The sequence below is a fragment of the Macaca fascicularis genome, chromosome 14 (genome assembly GCF_037993035.2).
Source record: "Macaca fascicularis isolate 582-1 chromosome 14, T2T-MFA8v1.1".
Taxonomy (NCBI): domain Eukaryota; kingdom Metazoa; phylum Chordata; class Mammalia; order Primates; family Cercopithecidae; genus Macaca; species Macaca fascicularis.
The window spans coordinates 43,305,728-43,319,226 of NC_088388.1; the positions used below are offsets into that span (position 1 = coordinate 43,305,728).

General features: G+C 33.1%; 1 protein-coding gene across 1 annotated transcript in view; it reads right to left on the reverse strand.

Moving 5' to 3' along the window:
- Positions 1 to 376: 376 nt before the first annotated feature.
- Positions 377 to 13,499, reverse strand: part of SLC17A6 (solute carrier family 17 member 6) — a 41,770-nt gene continuing 28,647 nt past the window's right edge. Inside the window, exons 8-12 of the mRNA XM_005578382.4 lie at positions 9,718 to 9,867; positions 5,017 to 5,149; positions 3,770 to 3,880; positions 3,192 to 3,319; positions 377 to 2,456 (exon numbers count right to left, since the gene is read on the reverse strand). Coding sequence (XP_005578439.1) covers positions 2,121 to 2,456; positions 3,192 to 3,319; positions 3,770 to 3,880; positions 5,017 to 5,149; positions 9,718 to 9,867 — 858 coding nt within the window. The 3' untranslated portion in view covers positions 377 to 2,120. The remainder of the gene's footprint in view (positions 2,457 to 3,191; positions 3,320 to 3,769; positions 3,881 to 5,016; positions 5,150 to 9,717; positions 9,868 to 13,499) is intronic.

The window sequence follows — 13,499 nt, forward strand, 5'->3', positions numbered from 1 at the left end:
CCTATACCAAAAAATGACTAGGACAGTTACCTAGCACAGGGTATGTGTGCAATTAAAATTAGGTGGTAATACTGATGTGATTTGTTTTTAGTTTTTTCCTAAATTTTTCTTTGAACTTAGCAGCAGTTGTGAGAAAACTCATTGAAATCTGGAGTTTGACTCAGAGACCTATTTCTTGATTTAAAACTCTATGGAGTCACATCCCACACAATCTAAAGAGTGCCATGTTCTTTCATTAAACGCCCAATGGTTCAAAAGGTTGTTGTTGTTCTTGAAGCCTATATTTGGCTTCATTGGAGCCTCCACCAGCTAAATTCATATTAAAGCTAAAAACTAAACAAAATAAATCCAAATTAATGTATGATTAATGCACAGCTTTTTAAGAAAGGATAAATAGAGCATTTTATTAACACTTTTTTGCTGCAACAAAATGACAGTCCACATATTTTCATTCAACACAACAAAAGCTGTGATCACATTACATCACTTTGAGGCACAAAGCAAAGAGTATTTTTTTTCTTAAGGTAAAGAATGATTTGCATTTTTTAAACAAACTTCATGTTTTATATTTGCAGTAGCAGGGCCTCCAGTCACTAGCACAATACAATGAACAGATCAGATATCCAGAATAGACAAAATACACCAATAATATTTTGAGTTGAATTGGGAAATGCATTATCATAATTTTAGAACATTATAAAGAGGTCTGATGTTAGCTTTAAAAAAAATCATTCCAACCACCCAAACGGCTACTACAAGCAAAATGAAGGTAATATACAGACAGGAAATTGTATGCATTGCACTTATTGCTTGGTACACAAATGTTGCAATTCTTGTTGAGTTATATTAAGAAATGACAAGCAAAATGCCTCTTCCCCACCTAAAATTCTATGACTCTATGAAAGTAGAAATTGCAATTCCCTAACCCAACATTAGGTGTATGCTATTTTTGGTTTTGTGTGAACATTGTTTATTATGTTTCTGTGTATGGACATGTATAAGATATACAGATATATATAGAGAGAGACCATTTTAATATAATTTATTGTCCTATATATTTAAGACAAATATTTCTTAGTAGGACCTTAAATAATAAAATTGCCTACTTACAATATCTCTATGAAGTTAATCTTTTCATATTATATATAGCTCTGTGGCACAAGTTTCATATACTATTTAATCATGAAGGAAGAAGGATATCTAAACCATTTTCTATTTCTTTGTTCTTAATATTGCATTTTAAGGGCTATATTTCCATAGTAAATTTCTTATTAGATTCTTTGTGGTGTATATATCTCTTTTTTTTCTAATGCAAGTTACAACCAGTACAAAGTTGTAATAAAAATACATTGAAGTTTATTTCTTTTTATATTTTTTGCAAAAAAGTTATGTGATATGCTACATGAAAAGTTTGATTTTATTGAAATGTGAAGTGTTTCATACTGTTAGGTAAATGGATGGAAGAACATGAAGCACACCCCTCAATTTACATATTCTCTTTCACAGAAATAAGTGTTTGTGGCCAAGCATTTCATAGAAAAGACTGCAAGATACTCCTTTTGAGGACTAACAAAATATCTTACATTATGCAATTCAAATAGTTATTCAGTACAACTTTGTAGCTGATAGTTCACAATGTACTTCTTTGAGACATATCCCAACTCCCTGATTTTCACTTAATAAATGTCGCCTCTACCTGATGCAGCCAACTTCTGTATGCTATCCTGCAATACAGTGTAACAAATATATAAGTGCGTTTTGCATGATCAAGTAGCTTTGGGTTCCTAACTTTTGTAGGATGAGATGTTGTGCTTTATTAAATAGTGATGAGTTTTAGCTCATATGAATCCAAAGGGTAACTACTTGTTTCTACAATTTTGACCAGTCAAACTTTTAAGTCACAAATGCAAGAATGGATGACTTGAATGGAAATGATGGAACTTCACAATTTTACAGATTGCACTTGAAGGTAACCTCATGGGTTTGTTTTGTTTTCATTTTAACAGCAAGACTTGCCTGGTTGATATGTTTACATGTTTATGTCACGTGTTTTTAAATTTTTTGTGTAATCACATGAATTTAATCACAAACACTAAAAATAAATCCAGTAATTAGTTTTGTTATGAATAATCAACTCGGTCCTTATAGCTATATGAGTCTTGTACTTCTCCTTGTACAAATTCCTCTTTCTTTTCCCAACCACTGGGCCAACCTCCATTGGCCTGTGTTGTGGCACCATAAGACTTGGTGGTACCATAATTTATATAATTTTGAGTAATGTCCCCTGTTTCTTCATCAAGTTCATCTTCATGAATAAATCCACATTTTTCTTCACTTGTTTCCTCAGGGTCTGCCCAGGGTTGTTTCTCTCCTGAGGCAAATATTGCATAAAATATAACTCCACCATAGTGGACTAGGGCAGCGATCAGGAAGACATACTGCCACTCTTCACGTGACTGCAGTGACAAAAAGCAGCACTGTGAGAACAGACTCCCCATGATTTAAATGCCTAACGTCTTCTCTGAATACACCACCACTGAATTTTCATGAAACACTATATTTGGGGAAATCCATGTACTGATTATGTGAAGCAAACACTCTATATAACACTTCTGTAATGCTATTACTTTTATTATTTGATGTTTTAAATCTAGAAGTTTAGAAAAAAAATTCCAAATATATCTATGGCCTGCTGATTTTTAAAATATTCATAATCTCTTTTCATTTCCGTTGATTTACTTATCTTTTTATTCCATTTCTTTTGTTTCTTTACTTCTAGTAAACCAGAATTTTGAAGCTCTGCCTACACATACAAGTACAAATAGCTGATGATAATATTCTCCCTTGGACAACTGCGGAGGAATCTGAATTGAGGTTTACAAATAAAGCTCAGAAGACATCTGCTTGAGTATTTTAATAAGCCAGAGAAAAAGGGAGTTTTTATCACATCAGGGGTATCAGAATTATTAAAAAGGGTTGAGAAACATATTGCTTATTGGTTAGGGAAATTGACTTTCTTGGAATTCTTAAAAAGATTTTTTATTCTGAGTCTCATTTATCTTTCCCACTCAGAGATGTGGTGACTGGACAAGAAAGAGAATACTAAGGATAATATTTTAACTCTTTTCCAAAAAGATTATCATTTTGAGAAACTGTCTTCTATGAATAAACATCTGTTTTGGCCACCTTACCTTATTCTTTGTCATTGCACCAACAATGATAGGACAAACCATTCCTGACAATGTGCCAACACCATTCGAAATGCCCATTAAGATACTGGCATATCTTGGAGCAATATCCAAGTGGTTAACATTGAAACCTGAAATACACACATAAGTTTTGACTCAGGGGATCCTAAACTTCTTAAAAGTAAGTACCTGTAAAACCACACATCACAACTCCTTAAAATATACTGGGTTCAGAGCACGTGCTTAATTACGTTGTGATAATTTCTCTCGGGGATATAATGAGAATAGAATGAGGTATGAATTCTTATCCAACACTTAATATGTGATGTTCACTCCAGAGAGGAGGTAATGTTTTCTTAACAAAAACAAAAAAAGGCAGTCCAGGAGGACATCGAGTATTAACAAATCTAAATGTTTTCTAAATATTTTATTTTTTTCATTTTCTAGTGGAAATATTTGACTATTTTTCAACCTATAAAAGATATATATGAAGATATCTATAAAAAGATATATGTATGTGCCTTTTTATCAGCAGTCAAAATCAGAATGTCCCAAGTACAAAGAAAAAATATATATCTTACCAGATATAGCAAATCCACTGAATCCCACTGCAAGTACCAAGAATGAGATTGCTACCCCTCTAGTATGAGAATAGCCAACAACCAGGAGTAGTGTGGCTTCCATGCCAAAACCTTCAGAAGCAAACACATAGAAATTCTTCAGAAATTTTTGAAATTTTACCAGTGAGCCAAAACTGCTAAAAATGTTCCAATTTATTAACCTAGAAATTCCACTTCAGAGAGTCTATCTTCCAAACTAATAACAATAATAATAATAATTTTATTTTATAATTTTATTTATATTTATTTTATTTATAATTATTATCCTAGAGATTCATGAAGCTTTCCTTGTGTTTTAATAAAAACATCCAGGCCAGATGTGGTGGCTCATGCCTGTAATCCCAGAACTTTGAGAGGCCAAGGCGGGAGGATCACCTTAGGTCAGGAGTTCAAGGCCAGCTGACCAACATGGAGAAACCCAGTCTCTACTAAAAGTACAAAATTAGCCGAGCATGGTCACCCGTGCCTGTAATCCCAGCTACTCTGGAGACTGAGGCAGGAGAATCTCTTGAACCCGGGAGGCGGGGATTGTGGTGAGCTGAGATCATGCCATCACACTCCAGCCTGGGCAATAAGAGTGAAACTCCATCTCAAAAACACAGAAACAAACAAAGAAAAACATCCAAAACAACCTAAAGTTTCAATGATGGGAAGAGGTAAGTTAGTTACAATAAATACAAATGGCTTTATTTATTTATTTATTTATCTATTTATTTATTTATTTTGAGACGGAGTTTCACTCTTGTTGCCCAGGCTGGAGTGCAATGGTGCGATCTCGGCTCACTGCAACCTCTGCCTCCAAGGTTCAAGCAATTCTCCTGCCTCAGCCTCCCAAGTAGCTGGATTACAGGCACCCACCCCCACGTCAAGCTGATTTTTTGTGTCTTTAGTCGAGATGGAGTTTCACTATGTTGGCCAGGTTGGTCTCAAACCCTGACCTCATTATCCACCCACCTCGGCCTCCCAAAGTGCTGGGATTATAGGCATGAGCCACCGTGCCCGGCCACAAATGGCATTATAAAGCAGTTACTTAAAACTAGGAGTTATGAAAAGTTTGACGTAGTATGAGGAAGTTATTTTAAGTGAACAATGAAGGCACAAATGCAACTGCATCTAAGTAATTTGATCTGTGTAGAAAAAGTTATTTTCTCATGTAGGTTAAACTGATTGAACTAAAAACATGTCCTTAGTGCCACTTATGTACTTACCACCACAATTCATGATCTTTCTCACTGTCGTAGTTGAAAGAATCTGCTTGCTTCTTAGAAAATCTGCAATTTGCCCCCCAATAGGCACAATAATTGTCATTACTAAGTGTGGCACAGCAGATAGCATGCCAACCTGATGAAAAACAAGAAGGGGGAGAAATAGACATAACCGTAAATAATATGGGTAATTTAATGGCCTTAGTTTCTGAATCTGTCATTACATTTTTATGGAAAAAGGAAGGAAAAATACTCTTTCCAAATGATCACTTGCTCATTCCTAGAATAAGTAATGCTTTCCACAGAATACATGAGAAAAGCTAAGCAAATTTACTTGGATCCCTTTCGACCTTCTGTGAGAAGTAATATATATATATTTTTTGCTATGTAATGCATCAGTAAATTTTGAGTATGATTCAACTCTTCTGATATTGTTAAATGTGTTTGCACAAATACATCCTTAGTGAAAGAGAGCAAAAGTGGCGAGAGAGAGACAGAGAGGAAAAATACATTTGTCACATCTTGAAGAGGCTGTATTTTAAATTTATGTTTAATTCATATGGGGAAAAATGCATATTTGTACTTTATAGATATCTTATGAGTAAAAAGCACAGACATAATTTCTGTAGAGTAAGATCCCAGATAATGCAGATAATTTCTTCAATTTTAAGTATTTTCTGCATCAAATATCAATACTTGATCACAAGTATTGTGGCATGTAGTTTCTCAATTAATTTCATGCTAAATAGCCTAATTTCAAACTTTACCCACCAGGATCAGTTAAACACATATTTTTAACCATTACTTACACACAAAGCACTGTGTTCTAAGCATTATGGGGACAGTAAGTATAAATAAAATGCATTTAAATTATGTATTACCACATATGTGGACTTAATAAACTTTGAATGTGAACATATAAGGAAGTTTTTTTACTAGGTAAACTTTGAAAAACAATTTTTGACAGATGGCATTCATAATGTGTGTTTAAGTATGTCTTTCCAATTAGATTATCGAAGGTTTGACACAAAGATTCTATTTTATTTTACACTGGTATATAGTATGATATCACAATCATGGATTTGAGTTGTAATGATTAATTGAGATAGTAAATGATTCCACAATAGGTTAACTGTTCAGGCTACATAATGATCTCTTCCATCCCAGATGGATGATATTAATAGTCTTCTTACTAAGTAAAAAAAAATTGAGAGTCAGAAGACTTAAGTGATTTTGAGAGTCAAGTTTCGAATCAGTTCTACCTGAGGCCAAAGACTGGGCTCTTAGCCTTTATACTTGGCACCAATGCCATGAGAAGGAAAAATCAAATGAAATCAGACGATATATATTAATGTGCTTAGTCTAGTACGAAACTTGGTATGTAGCAGGGACTCAACAGGTACCTAAATAAAGACGTCAGGTAAACTGACATTAGAAAAAAAAAAAAAAAACATTATTGCTTTTGAGACTAGCATCTTGAGAAAACTACAGGGCTTTTTACTCTTAATATGGAGTAAATATATTTCAAGCAGTCAATGTGTAGAAAGAAACATTTGAACAACAACAAAAACATTCTGAAAGACACTATGTTAGGATTTGTGTAGAATTACATGGTATGTTTTTGGCATTTATAAAGGCAGGCTAAAAGTTTGGAAGTAACCACATTGCCTAAGTCCACATAAATGACTCGCATTTTTACCCAGTGTTTAATAAGTCTGAAAAGTTTTTCAATTGAAAATCCTCTGTTATTTACTATATATTCGAACAATCATTTTGACTACTTTGGATAAGAAAGGAACAAAGCTATGGTTATTTTTTCACACTTTCAGCAAAGGGTATGCAAAGCACTATGGAAAATGCAAGGTGCTAACAATCTACAGGGTTAATCAGACAAGTTTTAGACTATTTTAGCGTATTGATTTAACATTTAAGGGTATTGACTCTCCTAATTTCTTTAACAATATGTGGATATACTCTGTATTTCACCTCAAAAGGGCCAAAGAGATTTCAAAAGTTTGTGAGTTATTCAGTGGTCTTTTGGCTTTTGGTGACTTATGAGGAATCACTTGTCACATGATCAAAATGATCAAAACCTTCCTAAATATCATTTATGTCAATCACATAAAAGTTTGCTTATTATTTTAAGGTTTTGAAAGGATAGGATAAATGTTTTTGAGCTTATAACTGATTTATTCTTCATAGAAACTCCAGTAATTAGATTTTTGTCCCAGCCTTCTTTTAGCTTTTCTGGGTCATAGTCTAGATCGTATGTCTTCCTATCTGATCCATATTCTGTTCAGAAATAGCAGCAAAGCACAGCCAGCCACCACTATTCTTCTCCTCCTTAAATAGGAAGCTCAAAAGGAGTGGACGTCTGTTCTCATTTGGCTTGCCCCTTATAATCTGACCTTTCAAAGTGCTGGTTAATCCTATCACTGACCTGCTGATACGCCATTTTCAAGGGCCTGAAAATGTTACATATAAGCATAGGCTGATATAATATATTAAATTATATATATATATATGTGTGTGTGTGTGTTTTAGAAAATAAAAATAAAAATATATATACCTGATATATATTGTATTAGCTTATGCCAGTATATAATTATATATATATATATCAGTTAAATAATATAATTAACTTATATAGTTAACTGATATAAAATCTATGTTATAATTTTATTTATATATATGGTGCTGTCTTAACTAAGTCAGTATAATTAGAATGAAGATTAAGCCATTGCACTCATGTTTCTTTCTGTAGGATACCCAATTTAACTAAAGTTGAAGAGAATGATCTTCCATGTAAATATTTTACTTACTTTACCTAAATTTGGATGCAGCTTTTAAATAATATCCTTATTATTTAATGGTATTAAGTTAATACCATTATTTAGAGATAAGAAAATTGAAGCCGATAATTACTCAAAACTATGCCCAAGATTATATACCAATACTTTGTTGTAGATCTTGAATTTGAAGCCATGTCAGCTTAGACCCGAATCTAATTCTCTGTGTTCTCCAGCATGTCCTATACAATTTTTTTCAGCTAAGTCAGAATTTTTTAAACCAATCTAATTAGTATATGAAGACCAATGTGTCTGTGTGAATTTATCCACAATTTTCGTTAAAAATATAACTAATGAATGAAATAAACCAACCCATCTGCTGGTTGATTTATAATTAGTTTTTACAAAATACCATTGCTTTTACTCAAGCATCCTCAATTAATTGGAGCTAGAGGGCCAAAATGACCACATAGTTTCATTAACATCAGTTGGCTTCGTCACTCTTCCCCCCAAGACCTGACTTTATTCATAGCCTCTCAGTGTCATATTTGTCCTAGATTATGAAAATGGACTCACACCTCCAGCAGCCTTTGTTGAGAAGTATAACACCTCTCAGAGCTCCCAAAGGCTACCCTGGAATGTTTGATCAGCTCTAGAGAGAAGAGCTCTGTCTAAAGCAGCCATTCTTCTCCGGGATGGAGGAAACAGTTTCCTTAGAAACAGGAATTACAAAAGAGCTCTTAGAATAGCTACTCCTAAACTGAGGTTTTCTTCAGTCCCAGGTCTCAGTCTTTCAAGTAGAGACAGAATATGAATAGCGAGCCCAGCTGGACTTATGTAATGACATGAAGAGAGATAGCAAGACCATTGCCAGCACAGACAATGTATTCAGGACTCAGCAAAGGGCTTGACACAGAGATGGCATTGAGCAGATACTCACTAAATACTTGAATGGATATATGATTTACCTGAATTTGAATGGCATAGTGAAGATAATTAAACAAAAATCAAAGAATCTTTGTCTAAATTTGATTTTGTCATGCATTACTAGCGTGGCTTTAAGCAATTTAATTACTTTCCCTAGTTTCTGTTTCCCCATCATTTCAATAGAAATGATAACTGTTGTTCAACAGATCAAACAGCAAAAGTTGTTCATGAATATGAGAGTAGTTTCTAAATTTCGAGTTCCTATATAAATATAGAGTAGTATTTTTATATTCATTTTACCCTTATAGAAAATCTCAAGATGATTATATTCCCATAGCTATGAACAAATGTCTGTGGAAGTTTGCATGCTGTATTCTAATTGGTAACTTATTTTCATGTTTATACCACCAAGCTGTGAGCATTTTGAGGACAGAAACCATGTTTTTATTTCTGCATCTCACATAAAGTTCTGCACATTGTGTTCAACAAATACTTGTTAAATTAATAAATTGGATGGACAAAGTATAAAAATGTTTTCAGATTTTCTTTTACAATCCTATCTTTTCACTGGATGAGAGTTCTAGAGCATTGAAGAATAATTAGATTGGAAATTAGTAAGTACAATTATATTTGAATGGAAAACTTTTTTTGTTTGTTACATTGTCTGTGACCTGAGACTTAAAGGGAGTTATGCTTATTTACACGGAAAAGATTACACTGCTGCTCGCCCCAACTGGCCTGTAAGTTCCATGAAGGCAAAAACTAGGTTTGTTTTGCCTGTATTCTCAGTACCAGAGAGCAATTCTAGCAGACAATAGAATACAGTAGACACTGAAACATTTTACTTTGCTTCTATTTCCTAGCAGTTGTTTAATGAATAAATGAATAATCTCTGAAAATTAGAAGACAAAAATTTTTGTAAATGAATTTAAAATTCACTTAAATACATAGGTAATCCACAATTTATATAAGAATACATTTTACATACCTTGCTAATTTCAAATCCAAAGACTTCCTCAAAATATGCTGGCTGACTAATAAGCAATAAATAAAAAGTCCAGCTTCTGCAGAAGTTTGCAACAATTATTGCATAGACTGGCATGGATGTAAAAAACTTCCTCCATGGAGTCTTGAATTTCTGAAATTCCAAAAAGAGAGACATTATGACCATTTTAAATATTTTCAAACTTAAATGGGAATAATAGGTGCTTTGCATTTTCAGGATGAATATGACAGGTCATAAGTAAGAGGTAGAAAGATGTAGTGAAGCATTAATTATAACCACCCAGTTAATCTTAGCTACATAAGTAATCATTGGAAGAAAAAAAAATATGATCTCAATCACTGCAACTTATTAGATTATTCCAGCTTTAGGAATACACAGGATTACATAATTATAGAAAATTGATTCCAAAAGCATAGGTCCTAGTTTCTAAAGTTTTTTTTTTCCTTTTTAAATTTTTTTTTAATGGTGATAGATCGTATCTCAGCAAAAACTTATTGCCACATCAGTGAGCTTGTGATAGCTAAAACATTTCATTTAAAACATTGAAAATCCAATGTATTCATGAAGAGAAAGATACAAAAACTTAAGAGTACAGTATTCTAGACTAGACCCTACCTGAGGTCAATTATTCTACTACCAAACAATCTAAGTCAATTATTCTACTATCAATCAATCCATAAATTCTCTTGATAGCTAGTAGCTTTAACTATAAATTCTGTGACACTAGAGTTCAAGGTTCTATAAAACTCAGAACAGCTGGGTGAAAGCATTTGTCTATCCCTAGCGTACCTTTGGCACTTAACTAGTTACTTAAAATATTCAAAGCATTCAAAATTAACAACCTAAATATGATCAGCTTTGCATATGACCCCTTTAAAAAATTAAACCTAATTATACTTAAAGTTTCTGTGTATGCCAAAATGTAAGCAAGTACGTATTCTCCCCCAAGAGTAATATTTTTAGACATTAAAATATCTCTCATATTTCCCGATTATTTCTCAAGTACTTTATTTTGAACACCAAAATACTGTTTGGTGTGGAAACAGTGCCCTAAAATAACTTTGTTAAAAGCTAACTTGGGATCCTTGACCTAACTAAATGACTGAAAGAGGAGGCAAATATCTTTCACGCGGATTTAACAATTATTCCTGAATGTAAAACATCATAATTGCTAGTATTGGTTGTGGCTGTAATTAAGCCATTTAAAGATCACTTTAAATGCAACACAGTAGGAAGTTATGATGTGGTGATCATAGATATATGAAAGACAAAAAAAAAAAAACAAACAAAAACAAAAATCTGTCCTAATAATATGTAATGAATACTGTGGCTTTGGATAAAAAAATTTAGTGGCAGCATCATAAATAGGTTCAAAAAGTACAGTTTTTAAAAAGAAATCAATATGTTCTAAGAAAATAATTCCAGATGAGTACATTCATTTCACAGATAATAAAAATGTCAGAAGACAGAAATGTCTGCATTATGGTATTATGTTAGCATAAGAAATGACTCCAGAATATTATTAGAAGTAAAAGAACTTTTCCCTGCTGGGCAAAGATCTTTTCATTCATACCAGGATCATCTTTCCTAAGAACTTTATTCTTTACATCATAAAGCACTTCATCAAAAGCAAGAGAAAAATATCTCATCTTATACCTTAAAAAATTGTTGGGGGAATAAAGGGAAGATTATGGTATTCTGATGATGTTCTATTTATTGAACTGGCTGTTTATGTTTGGTTTATACAAATTAAGCAAGCTGATTGTTTACTATTTGTGATTTTTTTCTGTACATATGCTATATTTAAATCTATTTTTAGAGAAAAATAGATTTAAAAGACATTGCCATCAGTTGCAATGTGTGATTCTTAATCAGATTCAGATTCAAAACAAATAGCTAAAAATAAATTTGAATACAGGTTAGATATTAGAATGTAGACAGCATTAGAAATTTGAATATGATGTAGATGTTAAATGATGATGCAGAATTGTTTTTAATTATGTTAGGTGTGATAGTAGTACTGACATTGTGAAGGAGAATATTATTTTTCTAGAGATACACATGAAGTTTTTATGGATAAAGTAGTTTGACGTTTTATTTACTTTGAAATGGTTCATCAAAACAAAAGTGAAATAAATAAGCAAGATGGTAATTGTTGCACCTATGTGGTGAGTATACGATATTCCTGTCAGTATTCTTTCTCCTTTGCTGTATATTAAATTTGTTCACAAGATAAAAGTTCAAACTAGAATACAAGTTATATTCCCACAAAATCTCATTTTAAAATTTACTTTCAAGCTACAGGAACATATGAAACATCAGTAAGAAGTAAAATATTGTGTTTAGAAAAGCAGTGAGGTATAGGAAGCGGGGAGCTGAAGATTATCTGTGCTGTTTTTTCATTCTCCTGCTGTTCTTTCTGGGGTCATTTGTAGGAATTAGTTTTTACCTAGACAGAATTTCTGATTATTTTTAAAATTTATTTCTAATCTAGACATATGACCTCTCAAGAACTGGTAAATAAAAGAACATAATGAATTAATAGGATATAGATATAGGCTGATCACATTATTTTGGGGCTAGAAATCGAGGCTAAACTCAAAACTTGCCAGAAACCAATCTCCATTACCTTCTGCTCAAAATAACTGCAACTAGTGGGCACCAGTGCATACTACCAATCTTCCACCCACTCCCATATCACCTCTTGTTTCTGAGTAGCCACCATAAGAAATTATTAGTCTATTTACAGAAGGAAACACAAAGGGGAAAGTTCTAATGCCAGGCTAACTCATGGAACAACTACACAGTAAAGATTTGTTTAAACCATTGAAGTTCAACTTCTGAATTATATATGATATGGGATTTTTCTTATTCATTAAAGGCCAATTTGGCTCAGCAATAATGGGTGATAGACTTTTTTTTTTTTTAACCTAAGATGAGACATCAAAGACAGGCATTCTCTAACAAATGAAGTAGAGAATCTGAGCTAGAATCAACCACACCTAGAATAGGGAGGGAGAGGTGTTTGTTTTAAAAGAACAAATGCATAATATGTAAAGGGCATTGATTCTCCAATTAGTGTATGACATCTTCCAGCTCTTAGCATAAGGAAACTATCATTGATCAGATCACCAAATGCTTCAATATGTCTAAATACACTACTTTTACTCGACAGTGTATTTTTGTGGGTTTTTTTTATTTTTTTTTATTTTTTTTATTTTTTAGACTGAGTCTCGCTCTGTCCCCCAGGCTGGAGTGCAGTGGTGTGATTTCAGCTCACTGCAACCTCCACCTTCCTGGTTCAAGCAATTGCCCTGCCTTAGCCTTCCGAGTGGCTGGGATTACAGGCTCACGCCACCAGGCCTGGGTAATATTTTTGTAGTTTTAGTAGAGACGGGGTTTCATCATGTGGGCCAGACTGGTCTCGAACTCCTGACCTCAGGCAATCCACCCACCTCGGCCTCCCAAAGTGCTGGGATTGCAGGTGTGAGCCACCATGCCCAGCCTTCTTTTTAAAATATAATATCGGGGGGCTTTTGTATTAATTACTATGTACAATATATCAATGTTACATAGAATACAACATTTGCATTATTGAAATAGAACTATGTTTTCTCTTTTTAAGTAAATCAGAAGGAATCAAATCATCAGGAAAAAAGGGCTTCACAACATTGCCTTTATGATGCTTGATATTCATAATAATAATCCTGAAAGATAATGATATTTTATCAAAAAAATAATTAAATTGTTATAATTATTTTATA